General features: G+C 34.6%; 1 protein-coding gene across 1 annotated transcript in view; it reads right to left on the bottom strand.

Moving 5' to 3' along the window:
- The window catches only part of LOC126821376 (pleckstrin homology domain-containing family G member 1), a 91,402-nt gene that overhangs the window by 51,806 nt on the left and 11,971 nt on the right, over positions 1–27,625 (bottom strand). Inside the window, exons 2-3 of the mRNA XM_056101030.1 lie at positions 27,029–27,120; positions 4,843–4,924 (exon numbers count right to left, since the gene is read on the bottom strand). Of these exons, the coding sequence (XP_055957005.1) occupies positions 4,843–4,924; positions 27,029–27,115 (169 nt within the window). The 5' untranslated portion in view covers positions 27,116–27,120. The remainder of the gene's footprint in view (positions 1–4,842; positions 4,925–27,028; positions 27,121–27,625) is intronic.

A 27,625-nucleotide genomic window follows, 5' to 3' on the forward strand; every position in this document is an offset into this window, starting at 1 on the left:
GACAAAGGAATCAAATGAAGGATTGAATGATAAAGGAATCAAATAATAAAGGAATCAAATGAAGGGTTAAAGCATAAAGAAAATCAAATAAAGGAATGAAAGATAAAGGAATCAAATGAAGGATTGAATATCAAATGAAGGATTGAATATCAAATGAATGAAGATTGTAACAATCAAATGAATAAGATGCAACTATCAAGTGCAAGAGACATTAAATGATTTAACACTCAATAAAATGGGAACGAAAGAATGTAATAAACCAATGGAGAAAGAACTGACATCTTCAACTTCATAAAAAAAAAAGTCATATATATCCAATATTAAATTGTGTTTATAAAATGATACAACACAACAGAAACATTTGCATTTTGTTTTGTGTTTAAAAATAACATACAAACGTCAAATAACTTTTTAAGTTTTAAAAAAATTACTAATACGTACAAAAATGTGGCTTACAAAAATGTGGCTTAAGTCATCATCAAAAGGAAATTGTAAAGTTAATTATGAACAAATTTAATTGTGTTAATCACAACTTGCACGGTGAGCATGTGATGTTTAAAATTTCAAACATCTGGGTTATAATATTGTTCTTTTGTTTAAAATTCTTGGTTATCAACAGTGTAGATAGCCACGTGACTTGTAAAATATTCTTTTTATAAATCTCTGAACCAGTCAACTGAAATACATCGCAAGCAACATTTTAACTGTTTTTATGACATTGTACGCTTCTATTTAGAATTCCAAATGATGTACAATTATCAGGTAATTCAATGCATTGGATATTTTTAAGCAAATAATTCTACTAATTACAAAGCTGCATAAATAGACATGTACAGTGGCTTTTACTTAAATTAATTGGGAAATTTAAGAGAATGTAACTTGTCATAATGAGAAACATCAGAATTGATAGCAGCGTGAATGGTGTACCTGGGGGATTCCATACTCATACATGTAGATGAAACGTGTAAATTCTATTTGGATTAAGACACCTATCTACAGTAGAAAATGTTCAATAACACCATAGATGCATATGAAAACCTTGCATGGGCAACGAGCTCGCAAGAATCCAACAAAGAGCCACTATTACATTTTACATACAAAAAACATTAAACAGACATTATGCAAGAGCTATTAACTTATCAAGACCACAATCAACTCTCGATATCATCGCTAGCCTGTGATATATACTGGATTAGGATCCGATTTGCTGCTCAACTTTCATTCATGATTTCATCATGAAACGGAAAATTGAGACTATGTTTTTTATCGTACCAACTTAAGTAATGATGATTGAGGCTAAGCCGAAAATTCAAATGCTAAATTCTCAGTTCAGAGTGGATCAATTTGACTGAAATTTTCAGCAAATTTCCTTTCCATTATCTAGTTTGTAACTATTATAGTGAGCATTGACAGCTCTTTAGCCCACATCTCCTAATGTATCTTTAAGAAACACAGACACCTGCACCATCCATGAAGAATGACACAAAAGCCAACGATATTTAATGCAAACATTACCAGAGAACAATATGTAAAAATATGCATAACTTTAAGGTTGTCATATAATATATAATTTATACAGCACATACAGGTAAAGATTATATTCAAGGGAGTTACTGATGGGTGAACTTTTTTTTTTATCAATGATTGACAGGTTTACATCAACACCTTTAACCTTTGGTGTTAAATCAGCTGTAGGCTAAGATATTATAGGCTTCTGAAAACAAAAATATAAAAAATCTACCTTAGTAGACTCAGCGTTATAGCTTTAAATCTAAATTGATTGACATCCTTTCTTAACAACGCCTGATTTCATGATACAAAACAAGAGTTTAAAAAATCAAAATAGATGTAGTGAAATTTTGATAATTTTTTAAAAATACTGTCAAAAGCAGAATAAGATCAAACCTGATTAAAAATGCCTGAATTTTTTGTTTCCCAACAGAGTATTACAATGGTGTTTTATTTTAACTTAAAAATATCACCACAACATTATAATAAATGCAGAAAATCTATAAAAAGATGTATCGCTACTCACAATTTGTATTACCACATTTTTTTGAGTAACACAAGGCTGGGAGTGTAATAATAAGGTTTGCATAAGATAAAATACTTGCATCTATAAAAGGGTCTTCAGTCTTGTGAAGAGATTTGAAAACCCATCATAGACATTTATTAACATTTGAGATTTTTAAAGTCTTCTAAACCAAATCTTTAACCATTTTCTGAAGTCACAGTGACTCAGTAAACCAAATCTTCAATCATTCCCTCAAGTCACAGTGACTCAGTGAGTATGGTGCTGGCTGACTTACTAGGGGGAATCTATTTGGATCCCAGTATTGGCTGAGAAAGTTCCTCAGGATGGTCTAGCCTTGTGTCCACTTGTCAGTGGTGCGAGAGAGAGAGAGAGAGAGAGAGAGAGATGGGGTTTAACATCCACTCGACACAAACTAGGTCATTTTGAGACTATCATGTGGTTCAATTTTATTTCAATAAATCGCTTGCACGTAGGGAGGAAACCGGAAAACCGGGTGCAGGAGAGAGGGCCTGACAAGGACCTGGAGAAAACCCACATACAAGCGGGGAATCAAAACCATGGCACTTGACTCAATGACAGACCTTCTGATCCAACGCGCACACGTTAACCATTAGATAAAGCATGTATTTGTACATTGCTAAATATAATTAACACATCACAATGAGAAACAGCAGTGTTACAAACCACTACCATTCTGGCTCAAGATCTCAATCTACAGAATTGATAAATAAAAATCTGTTAACTAAAATCTAGTGTCAAAATCAAATACCAGAAACTCAAATAATTTCCGAATTTGTTAAAACATGCATTGCTAAATATAACATGTGACATCATATGTTGCTTTGTCACGCCTACCTGTGAACATCCAGTTGACATTCCCTCAATTGTTATGCAATTAGTCATTAATTGTTTAGTTAAAAAAAGTCGAACAATCCCTTTGTGAGTAAATTTTGGTATTCGTTCTCTCTGTAAAAATCATGGACAAATAACAGAGCTTGTAAGTTCTCTCAAGGATAAAATCTTTACAAATAAACAATGAAGCTGAAAGATTTTGCTTTATAATTCAAAGGCCGACATATATAAAGTTGATATTTATTTTGACTTTTGATGAGTAATGCAATATACAGTACTTACCCTTCTATAACACTAATTATGAAATGTATATTTGAATATTTCCTCTAAAACAAACAAATTCTCCAGACAAATGTCAACACACGTAAAGTCAAAATAAACAGGTAGAAATATCACATACACCTGAACAGCAGACGGCTAAACAAGTTGATAAACCTACACGGAACAATCCAATAATATGACGATTGAAGCCACAGGTATGCTTAATATAACTCCCAATGTATGTATACTACTCAGGTATAATGAAGGTCCTCAACAGCTCAATATACCACATCGAATAAAAACATCTTATCACTTGAATCAGACGGTCTTTTGACAAATTATGTTGTAAGTGTTGATCTATTCAGTAATTTAGATAGACGCACTCTCTCGTGACAAAAAAACAACTGAACCTGGGCTAGCCCACTGTGGTATTTGTTTAACGGTCATGCACAATGATTGCTCCCTGGTTGTCACCTATAAGATAGATTGATGATGATGTCTGGGTATTTCTAAGTTTAATGATATATTCTATTTGTCCAGATTAAAACTGTTATCTCGACTCTGGAGTGTTGTGTGTGGTGCATATACAATAGAGGGGAATCCCCAAGATAAGCCAAGCTTCATGTTACTATCCAAGAAAGATAAGCAAACTAGGACAAGTAGATTTCTCTCATTAAAACTTAATTAATGTGTATGATGTATCTTCTATCCATTAGCTTCAAGTTTTGTGGAATCTTAATTAGGTGTATTTGAAATAACTGGGCAAACATTGTCATTTACATCATCACAGACTACAGATGCGCACTTTACAGATATGAGGTCAACTTTTAACATAACCTACATGTCTTTATCCAAACAAACAAATATTTAAAATGATTATAAAATGTACCAGTAAGTAAATGTTTTGTTAACCTAAATATTAATTAAATGCTTTTTTGAGAAAATTGAAACCTAAATAAATGTTGTTTACATATGCCATATCATATATCAATATTTGTTAATATTCATAAAAAATATAGCCTCAGGTAAGACAGGGTTTATGATTAGTTTGACCTCACAAAAAAAAGCATAAATTACTCAAAAATTATTAAAAAGTTGATTTTTATAAGAAAAGCAGACATGAAAATGAATTAAAAGTTTCCAATGACAAAAAAAATATGTGGATTTTTATAAGATTATTTTTATGTGACTTTGTAAATTTGTCTACTGAATGAAACTCATATAGAAGTCCAACAAAAATTATATTTAGTGAGTATTTTGATTAAGTCAAAAAGAAATGGAATAAATCTCTCGTTAATACAATACTTCAGTCATTTTGAGACTAAAATACAATTATTTTTTCTATGGTCACGTGCTCAATGCTATACAGGTGTTTCTTCTTCTTCAAATACCCACTGTCAAGCCACGGTTCTTTTACATGCACACCAAGGTATACAAACGCTGACTGTGCTGGGGTTTTTTTTTGGTACCATTCAAATATTTTACTACCCTGAGAAGTGGGAACCAGTCTTGATAAATGATAATGTCATACAATTGTATCATTATATAACAGAATGGAATACAATTTCCTGACACCATTCAGTGGCCAAATGCAAATTACAAGAGGTGAAGATAAGTCAGAGAAACAAAGTATTTCCTAGTATGGCAGCCATTCTACCTGAAATAAAATATAATTTGAGAATGTCAGAACTTACCTCGTTTGCGTGGTGGAGCTACTGGCGTCTGTAGATCTCTGTTTTTACCTTCACGATCTTCACTTACAGATCTCTTTACAGTCTAAAATAAACAAAAGAAAAAGTTTAATAAAAAAATCCTTTTAGAAATCTAAATCAAACCGGACACTTTCTTAAACAAAAAGCTTTGAAACTCATGATTCCATCACTGTTGCTTAGTGCATGTATTTCACATTCAAATATTAATCTTAAAATTTGAAAATATAGTTTTACACCTTCTGAGATTCCAGGATGTACTGGAACAAAATATGTTGTTACATCACCAGGATAATAGAATTACTGTCAGCTGAAGATACCTGGTTTCTGCTAATTAGAAGGTTCCATAGAGAAATTAAATCAATATTACAGGAATTACTCAAAACTTCTGATATACAATCAATCGCTCTTAATTGCAGCAGAACTAAGACCACAATTACTGGTACTATTTAGACAACCTTCTCCTATCACTGACTTCCCTTCACACACGAAAATCAATATTAAGAGCATCCACCACCAAATATTCTTGACTAAAACCAAAATAAAACCTACAAAGGTATATATGCTGTAGGTAAATTAGCCTACTCAAGACCCTGTTTTATTAGATTTTAATCAGAATGTTTGGCAAACTCGTTCATCTCCATCAAAACTCTATAATGGCAAAAGTCAACAGGTGTGAGTGCTACCACAAAACTTCATGCAAAATCCATCAATTTTTTTATCATCTTATTTTTTCATTAATGATATAAAGTTTCGTTTAACTACCAAGAACAGATGATACACAGACTCTAAACTTTTCATACTTTACCGAACTGAAAAATTAAAACTGTCTCCAATATTTCGTCTAATAACCCATCATCAGTATTTGAAATTCTGTTGTTTGGGCAAGCATGTTTCTCCCTTGCACTGCATGTGACTATAGCAAAAAAATAATTTTAGCCTCAAAATGACCAAAGTATTGTTTTGACAAGATTCTAACCATAGTTTCGTTTCTTACAAAATTACTATGGTATATGTACCTTGAACCACTGAATTTAACTTTCTGGTATCTTTTTTTTAAAGGAAAAATCATACTTTTTTTTATCACTTTTCATTACAGGTAGCTAGTGATATATCATCCTGGTTTTCTACCCAACATTACACATACTGAAATAATCATCTTTAAACTTTGTTTTTTTGCTGAATTGACAGATAAATCATACATATGGTTGTACATGTAATAGGGAGATTGATGGATTAATACCATCATACTTCTGCTCGGCAATCTGCGTTTTATTCCAATGATGATGAGTCACATTGTTGTATTCTTTACCTTCTTGATTTACATCTATACCTTATTAGCATGTACACGCAACAATGTGCAGTCTATCTCTTGCAGGAAAAAATATAAAATTCTTGAAGCAGTTCACATCTCAATATCTAAATGTTATTAGTCAATGAAATAAGGTACCAACTTTTTCAGTTTAAAGACACAAATTCTATTCCACATATCTCAATTTCCATTCATCTGAACCTGAGAACAAGTGGAAGTTACAAATAAAAGATTTAGTACCTGTACTTTCATTAATGCCATCAATTTGTATAAATTACTCTAGAGAACAATCTAAAAATCTTGAAGCCGTTCACGCTCATTAGAGATACAAATTCAATTCTAAAAATCTCATTTTCTATTCATCAGAAACAAAGAATAAGTAGATTTTCCAAATAAAAGTTTTACTATGTTACCTGTATAAATTAGTCTAGAAAACAAAATAAAATAATAAAACACAATCCACTGGTTAAACTGTTTAAAGTAAGTTTTGACCACTGTCCCAACAATGATTGTCAGTACTTATTTTCCAGTATAATTTGGAACAGGAAATACCAATTTATTAGTTACCATTTAACCTTTAGTAAGTAAATTATAATATTTTTATCATACAACCCAGGTTCTCTATGTAGCTATTAAAGTACAATGTGTGAGTGAGAAATGAAACTAGATGAAATAACCAAACAAAAGATAGGGCACCATCTAACGATTTCAGCCGAATTAATCAAGATGTTCTAATCTGTAACCTTTGTTAGAAAATATTTTTTAACATGATCATCATTATACACTACCCAGTTTGTTGTTAGGAATTGGAACAGAACACTGCCTTAAGGCAGAAAATATCCCCCATATCTTCCTGTAAAACTGATATAAATTGGTTTTAACAGTGAGGCTGTCTTTATACCGAGTTGTAATCCAAGGATAAAGACTTTATACATTCTATTAAAAAATACAAGAGTGTCCCATAATACTGAGGGAGTTATTGGTTTGGTGAGTATGGTGCTGGCCTGTTCAGTAGAAGGTCCAGAGTATGGTTACGGAGTTGACTGAGAAAGTTCATGAGGATTTTTCCTTGTTTATGTTCCAAGGAAAGTGTCTCTATACATAATTTTTGTATATCCCTGTGTATCTATAAATATATACCGCTATCAGTATATTAAAATGCAAGCATCATATCAACAATTATCATTATATATAGTGCAATAAATTGACTGGGACACCTACTGGGACATGCAAAATAATTGACTTTTCTCACGGCAATCAAAATAATTGGCTTGGAAGTTTGGACCAGAAGACATCATTAGGCAGATAACAAAATATGTTTGACCAGCTTTAGCAATACATTATTGTACTTATTCTTATGAATTGTGTGAGTAAAGGCCAAGTAAAGTCATTTAGAGAGAGAGAGAGAGAGAGATGGGGTTTAACTCCAATCAACACAAACTAGGTCATTTTGAGACTAACATATGGTTCAATTTTATTTCAATAATTCACTTGCACGCAGGGGTCTTTAGCAGTGGGAGGAAACCGGAGGACCTGGAGAAAACCCACAAAGTTGGGCAGGCGACCCTATTCCTTGTCACGTATAAACGGGGAATCGAAACTACGCCATCTGACTCAATGACAGACCTAATGATACAACGCGCACGCGCTAATAACCATTCAGTCCCCCCACCACCCCCAAAGTTATTTATAGGAAACTAATACTCAGGACAAGTGCAATAACTATAAGATAAAAAGTGAAAGAACTGCCAAAATTCAAGTTGGTGTGTCTTGTTCGCCGAATACATCACCCGAGTAGCCAATCACTGATGTTGAGAATGTCACGTGATTTTTTTAAAGACAAAATAGCGACTATCAGGGTGCCGAATGATTTGGGCAGCAATTCACCTAGTGTGTCTACCGCTTAATGAACACAACTGTTTTGAATGGAATGGAATGTCATGGGGTTTGATGTCTCGTCAATACATCATTTTGAGACTAACATATAGTATTTATCATGTCAAAGGTTATGTACGCCATGCGAGGAGGTGGACTTTTGTCTGAACTACAACATTTCTGCCTACTCTTCATCAAATTGTATCAGAAAAACTATATGCACTTTCTGAGACAACACTGTAGGTTTTTCCTGATCTAGGCTGGGATCCAATTCCAAACCCTGGACCATTTGCTCCTCAATCGCTTCGAGATCAAGGCATCATAAAGAAGTTTAGCAACAGTAAAACCATAATAATATTTCCATTATAATATATGTGCAGTGGATATTTTATTTCACAAAGAAATTGAAGAAGCCATTAAGGTAATAATTCACACTCGACCTAAACTATAATATCAACCTGTGATAAGGCAATGTATTTAAGTATCCACAAATACTACTTGACATTCCAGACTAAACTAATCAGCTTGTCATAGACTTGAATATCAAAACATGTTGACTTTCTTCAATACAAGAATTTGGTCTGATTGAACGCCAAAAAGCAAACAATTCTGTGTTTGTCATACAAGTTGTCATTATAAGATAATTTGGTGTTTTTGTCAACAATAAAGCACTATTAACGTTCATTCGTACAACTGCTTAATTATACTTGTAAATTTCACATTCCAGAAACCAAAACTATTATAATGGGTCCAAAAAACCTACAAGACCAGCTCTATAAAATACATTTCATTGCATCCCATTTATTCACATTATTCATCAATTTTGGAAAGATTAATTTTCGTGCAGTATAGTTATGTCACAATTGAGCGTCTATAAAAAGCCAATGTTCACAAAATGTTCACTCAAATTGTACCTGATAAACATTTTTTTCTACTGACACAGAATGTTTTTTAAGAGTTTGTAAGAATCCTCTATTTAAATACCTATAAGTTTACAGATGGTAGCTGAAAAACTACACTACAATAAGTAATGAATGTTATACCCAAGCATACTACACTTATTAATCTAAAACATATGATACCAATTCCAACAGATAAGCTATATGTATCCATTGAGTGTAATCAGGATAGGATTAAAAGGGGGCATATTCTGGTTATTGTCTCTCGCAATCACATACGACTTATGGTACACCAATTTTTTTATAACCATTAGGACTGGCTTAAAGTTCTAAGCCTATCTGTAAAGGATCTTTACAAAGCCGACAGTTTCAATTTATTTTTCTACATAGTGCCCTTAATTCAAGGTGTACACACTTTTGCCAATGATGTTGCAGGGTCTGGATGCCGGTCAGGAAGAAATTTACTTCAGCCACCCTAAAAAGTCGTTCACAGCCTACATGATGTCATCTTTATTAGGAAAATGACTAACGGCTAGTTCCTTTTTCATTTTTGGAAACAGGATGAAGTCTGACAGGGCCAAAAATAATCAGGATCTGCTTCAAAACGACATAGATTGACATAGGACATCAGGAAACTGACACATTTCTGATTCAAAGTCAAGCGCTTTGGCACCAATCTTGCTGAAACTTTTGTCATTCCTAATTCATGGGCGATAATGTGCTCATCCCCTTCATGAGAGAAGTCCATAACACTGACAATATGTCTAGTGGTCAATTATCCATCAGCCATTACGACATGCACTTGGGTAATGTTTTCTTGAATGGTTGCTGTTAATAGCCTTCCAGAACACCAGTCATCATTAAGGCTCTCTCTGCCACGCTTAAATTCTGCAACTCACTTCTTTACAGTGGAAAAGGAAGGGGCATCATCTATCTTGCAGAACCTTTTGTCATTTCTAATTCATGAGCGATAATGTGCTCATCCCCCTCATGAGAGAAGCCCATAACACTGACAATATGTCTAGTGGTCAATTATCCATCAGCCATTACGACATGCACTTGGGTAATGTTTTCTTGAATGGTTGCTGTTAATAGCCTTCCAGAACACTGGTCATCATCAAGGCTCTCTCTGCCACGCTTAAATTCTGCAACTCATTGCTTTACTGTGGAAAAGAAAGGGGCATCATCCCCTAAAAAGGAGACCATGTCGGCATGCATCTGTGTTGGGGTTAGTCCTTTCAGTTTCAGGTACTTGATGACTGCCTTATAGCCAGTTTTGTCCATTTCTGGTGATGGTCTGGTACGAAGACAATAATAACACAACAGTTGCTGTTCTTATGATTGTACTTGTTGGTGGCAAAAGTTTGTTTCAAATCAATTGATCTATCATTATTAGGCTTAGAATTTTTTTAGCCAGCCCTTGTAATTTGGGTACCCTTTGCTGCAGGCCAGTCAGCTGTCCCATAATTCGGCCATGACTATAATGCATTGAACAAGGTATGCTTATTCTTTTCAGACCACTTCCTAATTTTATCTGAAGAGGATCGTACAGCTAAAAATCATTACTGTATATTTTTGATACATTAAAACAATGCAAATATATCTTCATGAATGTGATTTATTATATTAAATGATAATATCTTCTATCATGTCCGTTTATTGTTGTAGTAGATTTCAAACTAGATGTTTACTACAGGACACTACATATATAAAGACCGGATTGTCCAGCTCTTTAGTAATTCTGTCAATAATAAAATACCTGATGGTCATCCATCATCATTAAGTATCATACCATTTCTTTTATATTATGATTAATAACACAGGATATGTATATAAATAGAATATTATACACTCCTAAATTAACCACAGATATTTCTATTCTTATCTTCACATAGATCGTTTTTCGTTCTTTATATAGATTTAATGTTATCATTAATTATTATTAACAACTACACTTTTATGTAATCTTATAACAAATTAAGTCCTCACACGAAGATCTTCATATCTTGATAATATAAACAACCCATATCAGACAGAGGAAACCTTCAATTCCTATGTATCTAATAGCCCGTTCAGACGCTTAAGTTGAACTGGTTTAAAAACCCCGGGGCTCGTTAAACCAGTTTAACTTAAGCGTCTGAACGCAAATGTGGGGCAAATAAACCAGTTTAAAAAACCCTTCCCGCGACCTGTCTTCGAGAAGGCTTTTTATTTTAAACTGGTTAATCTTAGCCGTCTGAACGGGTTGGCTTAAAACCCCCAGCTCCAGCTTGCTTCGAGCATGCGCAGTACGCAGTTAGTTACATTCCTGTGAAAATATTGGGGTCAGACAGTGCCAATGTTATCGAAAGAGTGTGAGAACCGAATAAAGAATATGAAGCTACCCATGCGTAGTTAACTCTAACCTCCGACCGAAGAGGTCAGAATAGTTAAACTGGTTTGGCTTATAGTACGTGTGAACGCAACACTATGCTGTCTTAAAAACCCCAGCGATTATGAACTGGTTTTAAAAATAAGCGTCTGAACGGGCTATATGTATTCAAAACAAGCTGAGCTGTGGTCCCCCACTAAATACCTTATCAGTTGATCGAGTTTTCAACAGGAATGTAAAGTCTACATAGACATACCAATCAGATTGAAGTGATAAGGAAGGTATATTCCAACTGCCTTCAGTAGAAATAACCCTATTGTATTTCACAGAGTATGATGAAAGAATGGAAAAACAGAAGGATGGAATCATGGAAAGAGAGAGAGACAGAGAGAGAGAGAGAGAGAGAGAGAGAGAGAAATTGGGTTTAACATCCACTTGACACAAACTAGGTCATTTCTGGACTAACATATGGTTCAATTTTTTTTTCAATAATTCGCTTGGCGTAGGGGTCTTTAGCAGTGGGAGGAAACCGTAGGACCCGGAGAAATCCCTACTCCTTGTCACATACAACCGGAATCATGGAAAGTCCCCGAACATTCTGTGATTTTAGAACTTAGGTGAGTTGCCTGTGATATTGATGGTATATTCCAAGTATGATCAATATTCATTCTCTAGAAATAAAGTTATCCTACTTCAATATATTGATGAACGGATGTACGAACAGGAAGAACCAATTCAGTAGCCTCCAACATTCACAGAAAGGCAATAACCTATGTCCCACTTAAAAAATTCCAAGCACTTGGAGGAAACCATTTTGCATGTACATCCACCAAACACATATAATCTATACTGTGTATGACCTTATACTGAATCTTAAAACATCAATATCTCACAAATTTTACATACATTGTAATTTGAATAAACGTCATGTATCTGTGTAATTACACCACAGCACATTGAAAATTATTTCCACCGGCCTGCGAAGATCTTATTAAAATGCAAATCTGAAGATATGTTACTTTTTTATAATTCAGATATATATTTGTCACAAACCCTCGATGGAAAGTACGTGTTTCAATTAAACATACATTATGCAAGAGCTAAATCAACTCTCAATGCCATCTTATGTGTCCGACTTTCACTGGATTTGAATCTGATTTGCTGCTCAGCGTTCATTAATGAGTTAATCCTAAAATGGAAAATCAAGACTATGTTTTTTTATTGTACTGACTTTATTAATGATGATCTAGATTAGGCCTAAAATTTATAGACCAATATCTTGCTTCAGAGTGGAGCAATTTAACTGAAATTTTCAGTATATTCCCTTCACATTATCTAGTTTTGAACCATTATAGTGAGAACTGCCAGCTCTTTATCTAATCTTCCATAATGCCCCTTTAAGACTACATTTCAAATTCATTTTATAATTCAGATATTTATTTATCACAAAGGGTTGACATTTCAAATATATCTTAAGAGAATAAAACATGTTAATTATGTGTGAAAATATCTTAGGAAAGATTTATCCTAGTGATAGAACTATACATCTGAAGGTCATTTAAATCATATAAGCTGATGTCTAACATATATTCAAAATTATATTACAAACCTTTTGATACAAGATGTTCATCCATTTCCAAACAGAACTCATCATTTACACATCACGATTCTTATGAACAGAATCCCCTTTCAGATGTATATATCACAAAAAAATAATGTTTAATACCATTATGGTAATTGAGTACACAATAACAGCATGAAATTCAGAAACACAAAATCTCAAATTAGGTTCCAGCAGTCCTTCACAGAAAAACACGTCTTTTTTATTATTATTCCATTAATCAATCTATCCTATACAACACGCAACAATCTCTTTATTCCATTACCATTACAATACTCTCAGATATTTGCTTACAGAATCTATCTCCTTTTTTTAAAAAAAAAAAAGAGAAAATATCTGGAAATAGCATGATTACAAAACTCGCTGATGTATTTTTTCCCACTATTAAAAGAAGTCATTTAAAATATAAAAAAATCTCATGCCGTATCTGTCTTCTGATAAGTGAACGAAGTACTTGATAAATCAGATGAAATCTAAGGTTCAAAAGCTGAGGAAAATTTCTTAACATCCAGCACTTCCCATAGGTAAAAAAAAGTATGGCAGAAAATTTGCAGCAAATACTCGCAAACAATTTTTTTCTATGTCACCTAAATGTAAATTTGAGCCCAACATGGTTCGGGATATGAGGTACAATGAGTCTGTATAATATACATTAGCAATGTTTATAAATTATTCAACGAGTGTCCTATTCAATACTTTAAATTACATTTTCTGCTTTTCCACAACTTCATCTTCCATCAAAAAAAAAAAAAGGATGTTATTGAACATTTTCAATCACATTTTCTGCTCTTGTACAATGTTCATCTTTCATCACAAGAAAGATATTGTTTCATAGTTAGAAATGTCGTATGAAATAAGAGAATCTAGCAATTTGTAGTTCAGTTATTACATCTACGTGTACAAGTAGGTAAATTGGTCACCTATAGAAGAAGTATAAATACGTTGCCAAATAACAAATCATAAATAAATCAAACACTGTTGGCTGTATTTTTGTTTACACTATTACAGCATCTGAAACCTGGTATGTCCACTGATCGTGCTGGCGATGGATAAAGTAATTACTACATTCAGTTACATTTACTCCATATTTCACAAATTTCTTTAATATGAAGTTAAAATTCCATGGGTGTGTCATTAAAATACACAAATTAAATTAACTTATCTGATGATTTACACAAATATGTGACAATTTTCTATTTCTTTATTTTCATGCTAAAAATGCATCTTTACTGTTCCATAAAAATATTTTGAACCTTTATAACATGTTTTTTCTTCATTATCTATATTAAAACAATCTTCTTTATGCTCCAAATTACCATAGCTTCAAGCAGACTGTGAACACTTGATACCACTTCTTTTTGATTTGGGAAGTTCACACAACTAAAATGTCTGTGATAGGAATGACCACCATGATAACAAACAGCAATCTCTACCTTTAGCCACTATCTCTTGTCTATTTTTAACATCTCTATGATTTCTCCGATGGCAACAAATCACATTGCGTTTTTCAGTTATCATTGTCACATATATCATTGTCATTGTCAATATTAGTAAATCTCCTCCACGGATTAACCATTAATTGTCTTACAATTCTTTTATAAAGAGCTGTGAAAAACAGTATTCATCAATATATGTGTGAAATATCAAGTTCCCAACATATATCATTACATACATATTTGTTATTGTCATAACATGTCTATTTTAATAAATGATTATATTTGAAAATATCATAAATATCTATCAAATATTACATGTTATTAATATTTCAAAATATAATAATAAATTTCACAATAATTTGGATAATAAAATGAATTTAGATTATATAATATTAAATTGTGAATATTAAGCAATACTGTTCATCAAAGAATAGATTTTGAAGAATAAGACGTTTTTCCACTTCTTTAAAATCATTTGTTCTATCATATAAACAGTTAAACACGTAGCCCAATTTTGAACAACAAAATACCAATTCAGCACTTTCACCACAAATCATTCCGGTAAGTTGTGTGAAATAAAAATTGGGTATAGCTGTGCCAAGTTAAGAATATTATTGTTTTGCCAAGGTGGGCATTTTGGTGGGTTTTACTATCCAAATTGCATGGCAATTATGCCATTGGCTGATTTTGTATTGTATGATTGACAGAAGGCCTGCCACGACTGAAAATTGCAAACAAAAATATATTTTCTTTACACAAGCTTAAAACAGTAGGTCAAGTCAGAATGTCAATCATTATGGAAAATTCCATCAAAGGTCTGATTTCTGTTCCTTCAGTCCAGTAATGATGGTACAATAATGTTGAGGAGGACTACATGAAAAACCAATAGAGTCCCATGATAATGTTAAGCTTTTTTGAGGGGACAAATCCCACTCAATCCACTGTGGCTTGGAAATTGTTATTTGTACCTGCTTAATATTTAGCTTTGGTTAAAAACTTATGTACCTTACAGTCAAAACCAGCGGCTGCCAGGCAGGATACGCCCACATTTTCGAGAGATGGATAGAGAACAAGCTAAAAAGAAAGCGATTTTTCATACAATCAGGGGCCATAATTCAGGAAGTTACGGTCAGATATGCACGAATATCGAAAGGAACCGAGATCTTTGGATTATAAACTTACATTTCAAGTTTCAACAAAATCGGATAAAAATTGTGACCTCTATAGGGTCCACAACCTTGATATACCATATTTTTACGCTAAATGAGAACGAACGGCGGCCATTTTATCTATCAATTTTGGGGCGATTTTCACAAAATTCAAACTCAACTGTCCTTAGGGTGGTACGGTAATATAATAATACGTTTTTTTAAATCGGATATTAATTATGACCTCTAATGGGTCCACAAGCTAAAAACGCGATTTTTCGTACAATCAGGGGCCATAATTCAGGAAGTTACGGTTCGATATGCGCGAATATCGAAAGGAACCGAGATCTTTGGGTTATAAACTTACATTTCAAGTTTCAACAAAATCGGATAAAAATTGTGACCTCTATAGGGTCCACAACCTTGATATACCATATTTTCACGCTATTTGAGAACGAACGGCGGCCATTTTGTCTGTCAATTTTGGGCTGATTTTCATGAAATTCAAACTCAGTCATCCTTATGGTGTAACGGTGATATAATTATACGTTTTTTTAAATCGGATAAAAATTATAACCTCTATAGGGTCCACAAGCTAAAAACACGATTTTTCGTACAATCAGGGGCCATAATTCAGGAAGTTACGGTCCGATATGCGCAAATATCGAAAGGAACCGAGATCTTTGGGTTATAAACTTACATTTCAAGTTTCAACAAAATCGGATAAAAATTGTGACCTCTATAGGGTCCACAACCTTGATATACCATATTTTTACGCTATTTGAGAACGAATGGCGGCCATTTTGTCTGTCAATTTTGGGCCGATTTTCATGAAATTCAAACTCAGTCGTCCTTATGGTGTAACGGTGATATAATTATACGTTTTTTTAAATCGGATAAAAATTATAACCTCTATAGGGTCCACAAGTTAAAAACACGATTTTTCGTACAATCAGGGGCCATAATTCAGGAAGTTACGGTCCGATATGCGCAAATATCGAAAGGAACCGAGATCTTTGGGTTATAAATTATATTTCAAGTTTCAACAAAATCGGATAAAAATTGTGACCTCTATAGGGTCCACAAGCCAAAAACGTGATTTTTCGTACAAACAGGGGCCATAATCCATGAAGTTTCGATCCGATACATGCCAATATCGAAAGCAGCCAAGATCTTTTGAAGATACACCTATATTTCAAGTTTTGTTAAAATCGGATAAGAATTGTGACCTGTAGAGTGTCCACAAATAAATTGTGGACGGACGGACGGATGTCCGGACGGACAGGGGCGACGGCATAATACGTCCACATGAAAATGTGGGCGTATAAAAATGAAATGGGAGTTTAACCTCCTACTGTTCTGCTCCAAACTGGGCTAATGAAGATGGGCATATGCCATACAGTGTGCTAGGAGGGACTACAGCCTAGTTTTGCGGTATATCGAATTCCAACTGTCAAGGGATCTTTTAAGTGCACACCAATGTGTACACAGGACCTCGGTTTTTTGTCCCATCCAAATGACTAGACAGCTGTCCTTGTCAGACCCTCCGTCCTGCATCACTACTCTACTCTTTGCCACATACAAGTGGGGAATCAAAACCACACTACTTGACTCAATGGCTAAACATTCGGCCATCCAACCCCCCTGATGTGAATAGAGATACATACATAACTTTCTCCGCTAATGCAGGGATGGAACACCCAACCTCCAGGCTAGAGAGTCAGCGTCTTACCCACTTAGCCACCGTGACCCCACTTATAGTCAAATAATTTTTTGCGGTCAGTGATTAACAGACCATTCAAAATGACTTGTATATCAGTAAAGTAGGTAAGCTATTGATACCTGTATCGTTAACACAATACCTGTCACTGATATAATTATAGTATACAAGTAAATCATGACAGATTTACACAGGAAAAATAAATGACTACATACAGGTAGGTGGACAGATCTATGTCATCCAGTGTCAATCTGTATTTAATACATAACAAACTATGCCCCTATTATTGGCTGATCCTAACTATCCATTTTGTACACAATATCTAATTTTTCACAGCTTTATTCATGCTTAAATGTAATTAAATTCATTGCTTCATACTTAACACATAATTAAGAAAACCAAACCAAACTATCAACAGCATATAATCGCCCGGTTTGGATTCAACCAGATTAAAAAGAGGCCCATCAAAAGATTTTACACAACACTTATGGGCGGCACTGGTTTGTTTATATCATCTGCAGAGGACGCTGAATCTAATATTTCAACGCTTGATCCAAGCTAGAGTGTACTTAATTTCATTATTCAACATTCAATTAAGAAAACAAAACAAAATACTATACAATCTCTTGGCTTGGATTAAATTAGATTAAAAAGAGGCTGAACAAAAGATTTTAGGTGATGATTCTGGCTTGTTTTGACTGTTTCCAGATCATACTGTCTGCAGATTAGGCGAAAATTTCCATACATTGCATCTTTGTAAATACTTAACGGTATTGAATCATATTTTTTCTCTTTATCTTTGGACGAGGAGCTAGTCGCTAACCACTACTCATCTTGTTCTTGTTCTTCTTGGGGTGACACACTTCGAAAAAGCCTAAGGCTCTGTCTATTCAAGTCCGATCGACATGAAAATTGGCATGCTTCTTCTTCGAGCAATTCTGCATCGATTTGGTGAATTAGATTTTTGAATTTCATCCAACAACATGGTCAGTTCCTGGTCCATAGTATGATTGTACTTGTAGTTTGCAAGGGATTCAAAATCACTCAAATAACAATGAACCGCCTCAATAGGTATGTTAAATGGTTTTAAATGACGTAAGGGAATGTGTGACAAAAAGCAATTTGTGAGGCAACAACAAAAAGACGAAATGCAATAACAAAAAATTCAACAAAAAGGTTTGTGTCAAATATAACGTTCGAATCTCAAACTCTTGACATCCAAACAAAGTTTGACCAAAATGTGTGCAATCAACTTTGTATACTTGTACTTGTTTCTATATTAGCATATATTTCAGCTCACCAGCTGGTGGCAAACAGAAATCAACAAAATCTGTGCCAGATATATAGTACTGATCTGGCACAATTCGCTTCCCAGTACACAAAAATATGGACTACCTTGTAGTTCTGGAGCCAATCTCACCAGTTCAAGTTTACACTACACTTTTTGGTTCCAGGAGAGAGAGAGAGAGAGAGAGAGAGACAGAGAGAGAGAGGGAGGGAGACCCAAACTAGGTCATTTCGGTACTAACATGCTTTAATTTTATTTTCAATAATTTGCTTGTGTGAGGTGATCTTTAGCTGTGGTGGGGGTGGGGGGGAGGGGAGGGGTACCAGAGAAAACCCACAAGGTTGGACAGGCGAGACTACTCTTTGTCACATACAAGTGGGAAATCGGGGAGGGGGGGGAGGGAACCAGAGAGAGAGAGAGAGAGAGAAATGGGGTTTAACGTCAATTTTATTTCAATAATTCGCTTGCACGTAGGGGTCTTTAGAAGTAGGAGGAAACCGGAGGACCCGGAGAAAACCCACGAGGTTGGACAGGCAACCCTACTCCTTGTCACGTACAAACGGGATTCGAAAACCCGCCAGTTGACCTGATGACAGACCGTATGATACAGCGCAGCGCGCATGTGCTAACCACTCAGCCATCCAACCATTCGGCCATCCCGGGAACCAGAGAAAACCAACAAGGTTGGACAGGCGACTCTACTCTACTCAAAACCACACTACTTGACTCAATGACCGACCTTATGATCCAATGCGCACGCGTTAAATCATTTGACCACCCAACCCTCCATTTTCCAGCATTTCTAACGAACTGATCATAATGAAAAATCATAAATAATCTGCAGACCAGGCACTTCTTGTCACCATATACAATTAACGAATGTGATCAAGATAGAACAAACTAACAGTAAGGCTGATGTTCCCCACAGAAATCTCAAAATAAATAGAAGACACATATTATCTTTTTCAAAAGTATCGTGCAATCAAACTGATTATCAATACTTAGTCTAAGCATAAAATGTTCATGTTCAATAGCAGTCAAGGTTTTGAAGTACCTGGTAGTGAAACTATACACTAAGTTTCATCACTCTCCAACAGTTAGAATCAAAGTTATCTTGTCCCAAAGCTCTGCTTCGCTTTAGCGGGAAATGTTAATCATTGAACTCAGTCAAGACATTCAACTAATGAATATTTACATTAAGTTTAAACATTCTACCTCAATTAAAAGCAGAGTTGTTATGTTCTAAAGTCTTGACCAATCAAATTGCTTATCGTTACTTAGCCTATTCTCATTATTCTCATTATCAAACTTAATCATGGTATTGATATAATAAATCTATACACAGAGTTTCATTGCTCTCACCCAATTAGAATCAAAGTTATCATGTTCCAAAGTCACATTCAATCAAATCACTTATCCTTAGTGGAAAATGTGCATGATCAAACTCTGTCAAGGCATTCACCTAATAGAAACTTACAAGTTTGAATATTCTTCCTCAATTAGAAGCAGAGTTATTGTGTTCCAAAGTCTCGACCAATGAGATTGAAGTCTCTACTTTGCCTGAGCAGAAAATGCTCAGCATCAAACTTTGTTATGGTATTGATGTAATAAAACTAGACACAAAGTTTCACCACTATCACTCAATTAAAATCAAAGTTGACTCAACCAATGCTTATTGCTCTGCTTACCCCAGCCAAAAAATGCTCAATATCTAACTTAGTCAAGGTATTGATGTGATGAAACAATACATCACATTTCATCACTCTCACTTAATTAGAACCAAGGTTATCCTGTCCCAAAGCATCAACCAATCAAATAGCTTATCTCTGCTTACCCTAACTCCATCAAGGCATTCACCTAATGAACGCCTACACCAAGTTTGAACATACTAACTCTATTATTAGAAGGAGAGTTATTGTGTTCCCAAGTCTTAACCAATCAAATTGCTTATTGTTCTGTTTATACTGAGCAGAAAATGCTCATTATCGAACTAGTCACGGCATTGATGTAATGAAAGTATACGCCAAGTTTGATCACTTTCACTTAATTAGAAATAAAGTTACCATGTCTCAAAGCATCAAACAATCCCTCCTCAAAAGAAGAAAATGCTCATCTTCGAACTCCATCAAGGCATTCACTTACATTCACCTAAAGGGTCTAACACCTACACCAAATTTGAACATTTTAGCTAATTAAGAAGTATTGTGTCCCAAAACGTGTGACAGACAGACCCACTTTAATAGGCCCCTGCTTTCTTTGAAAGGCGGATGACAATTAATAAAAATCTTTAAGAATTGGTTTCCAGGTCCCTACATATTTAGCTGGATCAACCATCCACTCATATTGTGGGCAATACAATATTATGGCAAGAAATCTGACCACTTCGTGTTTAAAGGGTTAAATGAAAAGCCATAAAATTTATTTATTTTTGATAAAGAGTTTATACGAAAGTGAATTTTTTCAGGCTGCTCACTAATGCTCAGTATCTAGTGATTAACTTATTCATATCTTCACAAGAATGTAAGGAATGCTTGTAATATGATTTGACACTTTTAAATACATAATGTTTTTAAGACATGTAATGTACTCAAAAGGTATCACTATATATAAGAATTAGAAATGACAAATGGGTGTAAAGTCTATTTCATCAGCTCTAACAATTGTGTCAACATAAAAATCTAACAAGAGCATCGCTAACGCTGCAATATACGTCCACATTCCAGTTTTGATTGATATGGTACTTTTTAAAATGAAGAGAATGAAATATGAAATGGCTGTAATATGATCAGAGGCCAAGAAGGCTAGGCGTCGGGTTTGTTTTGCCAAATTTACAGACAAAATACTAACAATAAAGTGGGCGTGACACTGCCCTACGAGGTCGGGGCAAGCATCAAAATAAATAGTTGCTGTCTTTATGGTTTAAGGAATAAATATGCAAAATTCCAAGATGTTCCATTCAGAATTGCAGCCTGTAGACCACAAATACAAAAACTGGGCGTGGCTCTGCCCATGGGGGTTGGATATGGAAACAATATAAATAGGTACCATCCTGTTATTGAAATGACAACATCAATAGTTGCCGTCCTTAATGTATAAGGAATAAGTATACCAAGTTCCAAGATAATCCATTCAGAATTGTGGCCTTTGGGCGTTAAAGCCAAAAATTGGGCGTTGCTCTGCCCCTGGGCGTCGGGGCATTCACCAAAATCAATAGTTGATGCCCTTAGGCTATAAGGAATACATATGCCAAATACCAAGTTGATCCATTCAGAATTCCGGCCTGTAAACGATAAACATAAAAATTGGGCGTGGCTCTGCCCCTGGGGGTTGTGACATGCAAGTGTCGTCCTTAGGCTATAAGGAAACATATCCCAAGTTCAAAGACAATCCATTAAGAATCGTGGCCTGTAGGCAACTCACAGAGACACAAAGAACAAAATGGGTGTGGCTCTGCCCCTGGGGGTTGGGCAATCACCAAAAAAATAGAGGTCATCCTTAGGGTATAACGTATTATTATTATTGTTCGATTTATATAGCGCTTCATTACACGTGAAGTGTTTCTAAGCGCATATCACAAACATATACTTCAAACACACAGAAACAATCAAAATCAGGAGAACATAATTAAACACAGCTGCCTGTTAGGCGCTATTATTCAAAGGTTTATATCCAACAAATCAACCGGCTAATCTCTATATTGAACTCAGTCGAGGTATTACCTGATGAACACCTACACCAAGTAGAGTTCAAAAATAAAAAACGAAGTTTAAAAGAATCAGCTTCATTAACAAATTATAATAACGAATGACACCCAAACATAAGACTTTTTAAAAATGTACATCCTGAAAACGCACATGTACTTGCAGTTACATGAATTTATAATTTATTTAGTGTGAGAGAGAGAGAGAGAGAGAGAGAGAGAGACATTGTCATTGCAGTACCAAAAGGTCTTTAGCAGTGGGAGGAAAGGGGGAGAAAACGGTGGTTTGAAACGTCAACAAATAACCGGTATAAATACTTCTAACACTTACAAAGCGTTCTGAAAAATAAGTTGAACAAAGGCTCTCAGAAACCACTCACAAAAACCCGAATGTTACATGGGTGACAACTATTTAAAGCATATCACGTCAGTTTGACATTGTTAAATGGAGTTTGACATTGTTAAATGGAGTTATCTCCCCAAAATCGGGCATGCACCCAAAAGAAAAGGGACCAACCTCAGGGTATAAGGAATATGTATTTTAAGTTTCAAGATGATCGATTTAGAATTGTGGCCTGTAGGCGACACACAAAAAGAAAATTGGCATGGCTCTGCCCCTGGGGGTTGGGCATGTAGGGCCTACTCCAAATGATAAGGATGTTCCAAATGATAGGAATGTTCCTTAGGGTACAAAGAATAAGTATATAAAGTGTGGCTCTGCCCCTGGGGGTTGGGCATGTACCCCAAACGATAGGGATGTTCCTTAGGGTACAAAGAATGTGTATGCAAGATTATAAGTTAAGAAATGTGGCCTGTAGACGACAAACAAACAAATACTAGAAATGGGCGTGGCTCTGCCCCTGGGGGTCGGGCATGCACCAAAAACAATAGGGATCTTCCTTGGGGTATAAGGAATAAGTATACCAAGTTTGAAGAAAATCCAGTAAGAATTGCGCCCTGTAGGCGACACAAAGACACACGAAAAGAAAATGGGAAATGGGCGTGGCTCTGCCCCTGGGGGTTGGGCATGTACCCCAAACGATAGGGATGTTCCTTAGGGTACAAAGAATGTGTATGCAAGATTATAAGTTAAGAAATGTGGCCTGTAGACGACAAACAAACAAATACTAGAAATGGGCGTGGCTCTGCCCCTGGGGGTCGGGCATGCACCAAAAACAATAGGGATCTTCCTTGGGGTATAAGGAATAAGTATACCAAGTTTGAAGAAAATCCAGTAAGAATTGCGCCCTGTAGGCGACACAAAGACACACGAAAAGAAAATGGGCGTGGCTCTGCCCCTGGGGGTTGGGCATGCACCCCAAACGATAGGGATGTTCCTTAGGGTACAAAGAATGTGTATGCAAAGTTTCAAGATTATTAGTTAAGAAATGTGGCCTGTAGACGACAAACAAACAAATACTAGAAATGGGCGTGGCTCTGCCCCGGGGGGTCGGGCATGCACCAAAAACAATAGGGATCTTCCTTGGGGTATAAGGAATAAGTATACCAAGTTTGAAGAAAATCCATGAAGAATTGCGCCCTGTAGGCGAACCACAGACACACACACACACACACATACATACATACACACACACACACACACAGACAGGGGCGACGGCATAATACGTTCACATTATGAATGTGGACGTATAAAAATGAAACTAAAATTAGTTGTTAAACAATCTCCTCTTAGTTTTTATAAAAAAAAAATAAAATGAAATATTCATATGGACCTTGTCCATTATTAATCGATACACAATGAAGTTTAGCTCCTTTAAAAATATCTGTAAATGTTTAAATATAATGTATTGGTTTTTTTGGGTTGCCATGGTTTTATTCCTAATTTTGTCAATTATCATCTGTGTAAAATACTTGCGGAATTAAGAAACATGTACTTTAACACAATGTGTGAGTAACTGCAAGCTTGCAAATACATAAATCAGATGAACAATTAACCAGTACAACACTGAAGACTAAAGGGAGATAACTCAGTTTATTTGGAGAAGACACTTTGAACTGTTGTTCATTCACTGATTGGATTGTATTGGTTATGTGTCAATGCAATTAACCAGATGTTAAATTTAACACTTTATTAATTGCGGTTTCTATAAGATAAGCAGTAGTCTATTTTCTTAAAATTTTAATTTATGCAAATCTATTAAACACAGATTCTATTTCGTTTTGTTTTTTAAAGTTCAAAATTTCATTTTACTTGTCTTCACAACACTAGGATCTGGAAGAGCTTATTATAACAGGCGTTCTAGTTGATGTGAGGAATTAGACAATGAAATGATCTGCCACGGCCAGTTCTTGGCGTGCTCTGCATGGAACTGTGGGTAAATGCCCAGAAACATCAATGCTGATTGATTATTCAATGTCTGACGTCATAGGGTCAAATGCCGCTCGTATGACCCCTGAAGCGAGCTCCCAGTACAACTGGTCAGATCTTCATGTAGTGTAGGCCATCGAAAGTATAAGAAAACGAAACGAATTAAAGATCTGTATTTTAATCAGATTGAATTTATGCAGACAGAGTGAGACTATTTTCTAAGTTTACGCCTTCTGTGTAAATGTTAATTCTGTTACCTACAATGCACTAATTCAATTTTATGTAAGGTACACCAATTCAATTTGATATGACTCAACTGATCAAATAATGAAAAATTTTGAAGACTTAAGATACACCTAGTTAATAATGGTGAATATGACAATGTCAGAATACCCATGGTGAGAAAGAAGATATATGACATTTCAAATGCCAGACTTTGTGAATATTGTTTAAACGCCAGAACAAAATTTATGATCACCAGAAGAAATTTTGTAATCGTATTTATTTCGAAAAATATCATTGACATATTCAAATATGTCATCATCACCGTAAGTAATTTTGTGACCTTATTTTTTCCCCAAAATAACATTGAAAGGTAAAATTTTTAAGTTTCTGAGCGAAAAAAAAAAAAATTGAAAAAAAAAAAACCTCTAGCAAGACACCCATCGTAATATCTATTCAAATCCTTTATGTAACTTGTCAAGTTTTATGGCATTTGATCAACAACATTCCAATTTCTAAATCCTCTTCTCTTTCTTGTCTTTTTTTAAATCTCACATTGGATGTAAATCAGATGTATTATTGACATCCTCCTTCTTAAATTTAGCCAAAAGCAACAAATTTGCTGTGGGAATAAATGTTCTGTCGATACTTTAATACAAAAACAACAGAAAAATTTTGCTGTTTGTGTCCATTATTTCAGTCAACTGACAAAAGTTGACATTTTCAGACAAACCTTGTTTATCTGAACTACCAACAAAAATTGGGTTGTTCAGGTTCATTCACATAAACAAACATCGTCAATAAAGCCCTTATAGACAAAAAGTACAAATTTCTTTTTAAATCTTCATTTTTTTTACTGGCTACCGTTCATTTCAGAACGAGAGAAATGGTGTTTAATGTACTAGGTAATTTTGGTACTAACTTAAACATGCATTATGCAAGAGCAAAATCTGCTTATTACAAGTCTTTCTTTAGGCCTGAAATGTTATCTAAATTATCAATTAGACATTAATTAACTTATCCAGACCATAATAAACTCTCGATGTCAAGGCTAGCCTTCGATGTTGGCTGGATTAGATTCCTATATGCCGCTAACGGGTGTTGATAATTAAATCAGAAAAAGTGGATAATCGAGATTATGCTGTTTATATTAATGATTTTAGTAATGATGACCGAGACTATGCAAAAATTTCACCCGCTTCTTTCTCGGCTCATAGTGGATCAATTTGACTGAAATTTTCAGCAAATTACCTTTACACTATCTAGTTTTTAACTATTATAGCGAGAACTGCCATCTCTTTATCTTATGTCCCATAATGTATCTTTAATATCGTTTAATTATATTTCAATAATTTACTTGTGCTTATGTGTCTTTCGAAGTAGGAAGAAACGTGACCACCTGAATAAATCCAGAAGGTTGGACAGGCGTCAACACTCGAAACCACGCTGCATGTGTCAAGACCATTTGGCCACCCAACCGCCCCGATTCATTTCAAGTAATCAAGAAAATATAACTAACACTTTGGGACCTTATCTTATTTTTAATGCTAAAAAGTCTTCAAATTGATCAAAACCAAATATTAACTGTAGATAATGTCCAAGCTTGGATTCAAAGATGCCAATCAAAAGATTTTACCGAAGCCTTTTATGTGGAGCTGACTTCGTTATATTGTCAGGATGCGGCCAATTGTAGCAAATTTTCAGGTTGAGCATCTCTTTGTAAATGCTGGACAAAATGGAACAATATATCAACTGTATTCTATTCAAAGATTCAATTTTTACGATATTGTAGTTAAAAGATGATCAAAATTTATCAAGTGAAAATCAGCGGTCTTAAAGAGTGTTGGAAGATAAGACAATATACACAGACCTTCCCTGGTCTGCAAAGCCAAAATTGAAACTTAATGAGTCTATTAAAGATGATCACTGAACAGAATTTGATTTTTTTAAATCACATATGAAAATATAGGACAAGCTACTTAGATCAATTATTTTCAAAATGTTATTTTAAGTGGTTAACGTCTCAAGCAAGTGTGATTTCAAAATTTTTCAAGTTCAACTTTACTCTTAACTTAACATTCTATGGAAAATCTTGACACATCTGTCATAAGCCATCTTAAAACAATTCAACACTTGCTGAATGCAATATTTTGACATTTGAGCACAGATAGTGGATATATCTTACAGTGAAACTCTATCGACTTTATTGAACCTGTCTTAAAAGCATAATAGTATTTGAAGTAACCTTACCCTCTTAGAGGACCAGATATATCCTTTTCTTCTTACAGCTGGTTGACGTCGCAACACTAATTCTGTATCATCATCTTCATCCGACATTTTTACTGTAAAGACAGAATATAATATTTATCAAATAAAGATTTGTTTAATGATAACTATATTCAATAGAAAGAATCAACATCGAAAAAAGAGATAAAGAAATGGGGTTAAACATCTGCTTGACACAAACTAGGTCATTTTGGGACTAACATGCAGTCAATTGAAAAACCAAATGCATCAAATCTGCCAATTGCCCTTTCAATGTACTTACTTTGATTATTTAACATTTAATTAAAAAAAAAAAAAAAAAAAAAAAAAAATCAACAGTAGATAATCTAACTCAATTCAATCAGATCAAATACTGGCTGAACAAAAAATTATAGGTGATGATGTTGGCTTGTTTTAACTGTTTCTGGATCATATCATTCGTATGCAGAGGAGGCTGAATTTCCATTTGTCATATCTTTATAAATACTGACAAGGAACTTTTTCTATTTGTCATATCTTTATAAATACTGACAAGGAACTTAATCAGATTCAACTTTCACTATTTGTAGTGTGTATTGATCA

Source organism: Patella vulgata, chromosome 5 (genome assembly GCF_932274485.2).
Source record: "Patella vulgata chromosome 5, xgPatVulg1.2, whole genome shotgun sequence".
In the NCBI taxonomy this organism is placed as follows: domain Eukaryota; kingdom Metazoa; phylum Mollusca; class Gastropoda; family Patellidae; genus Patella; species Patella vulgata.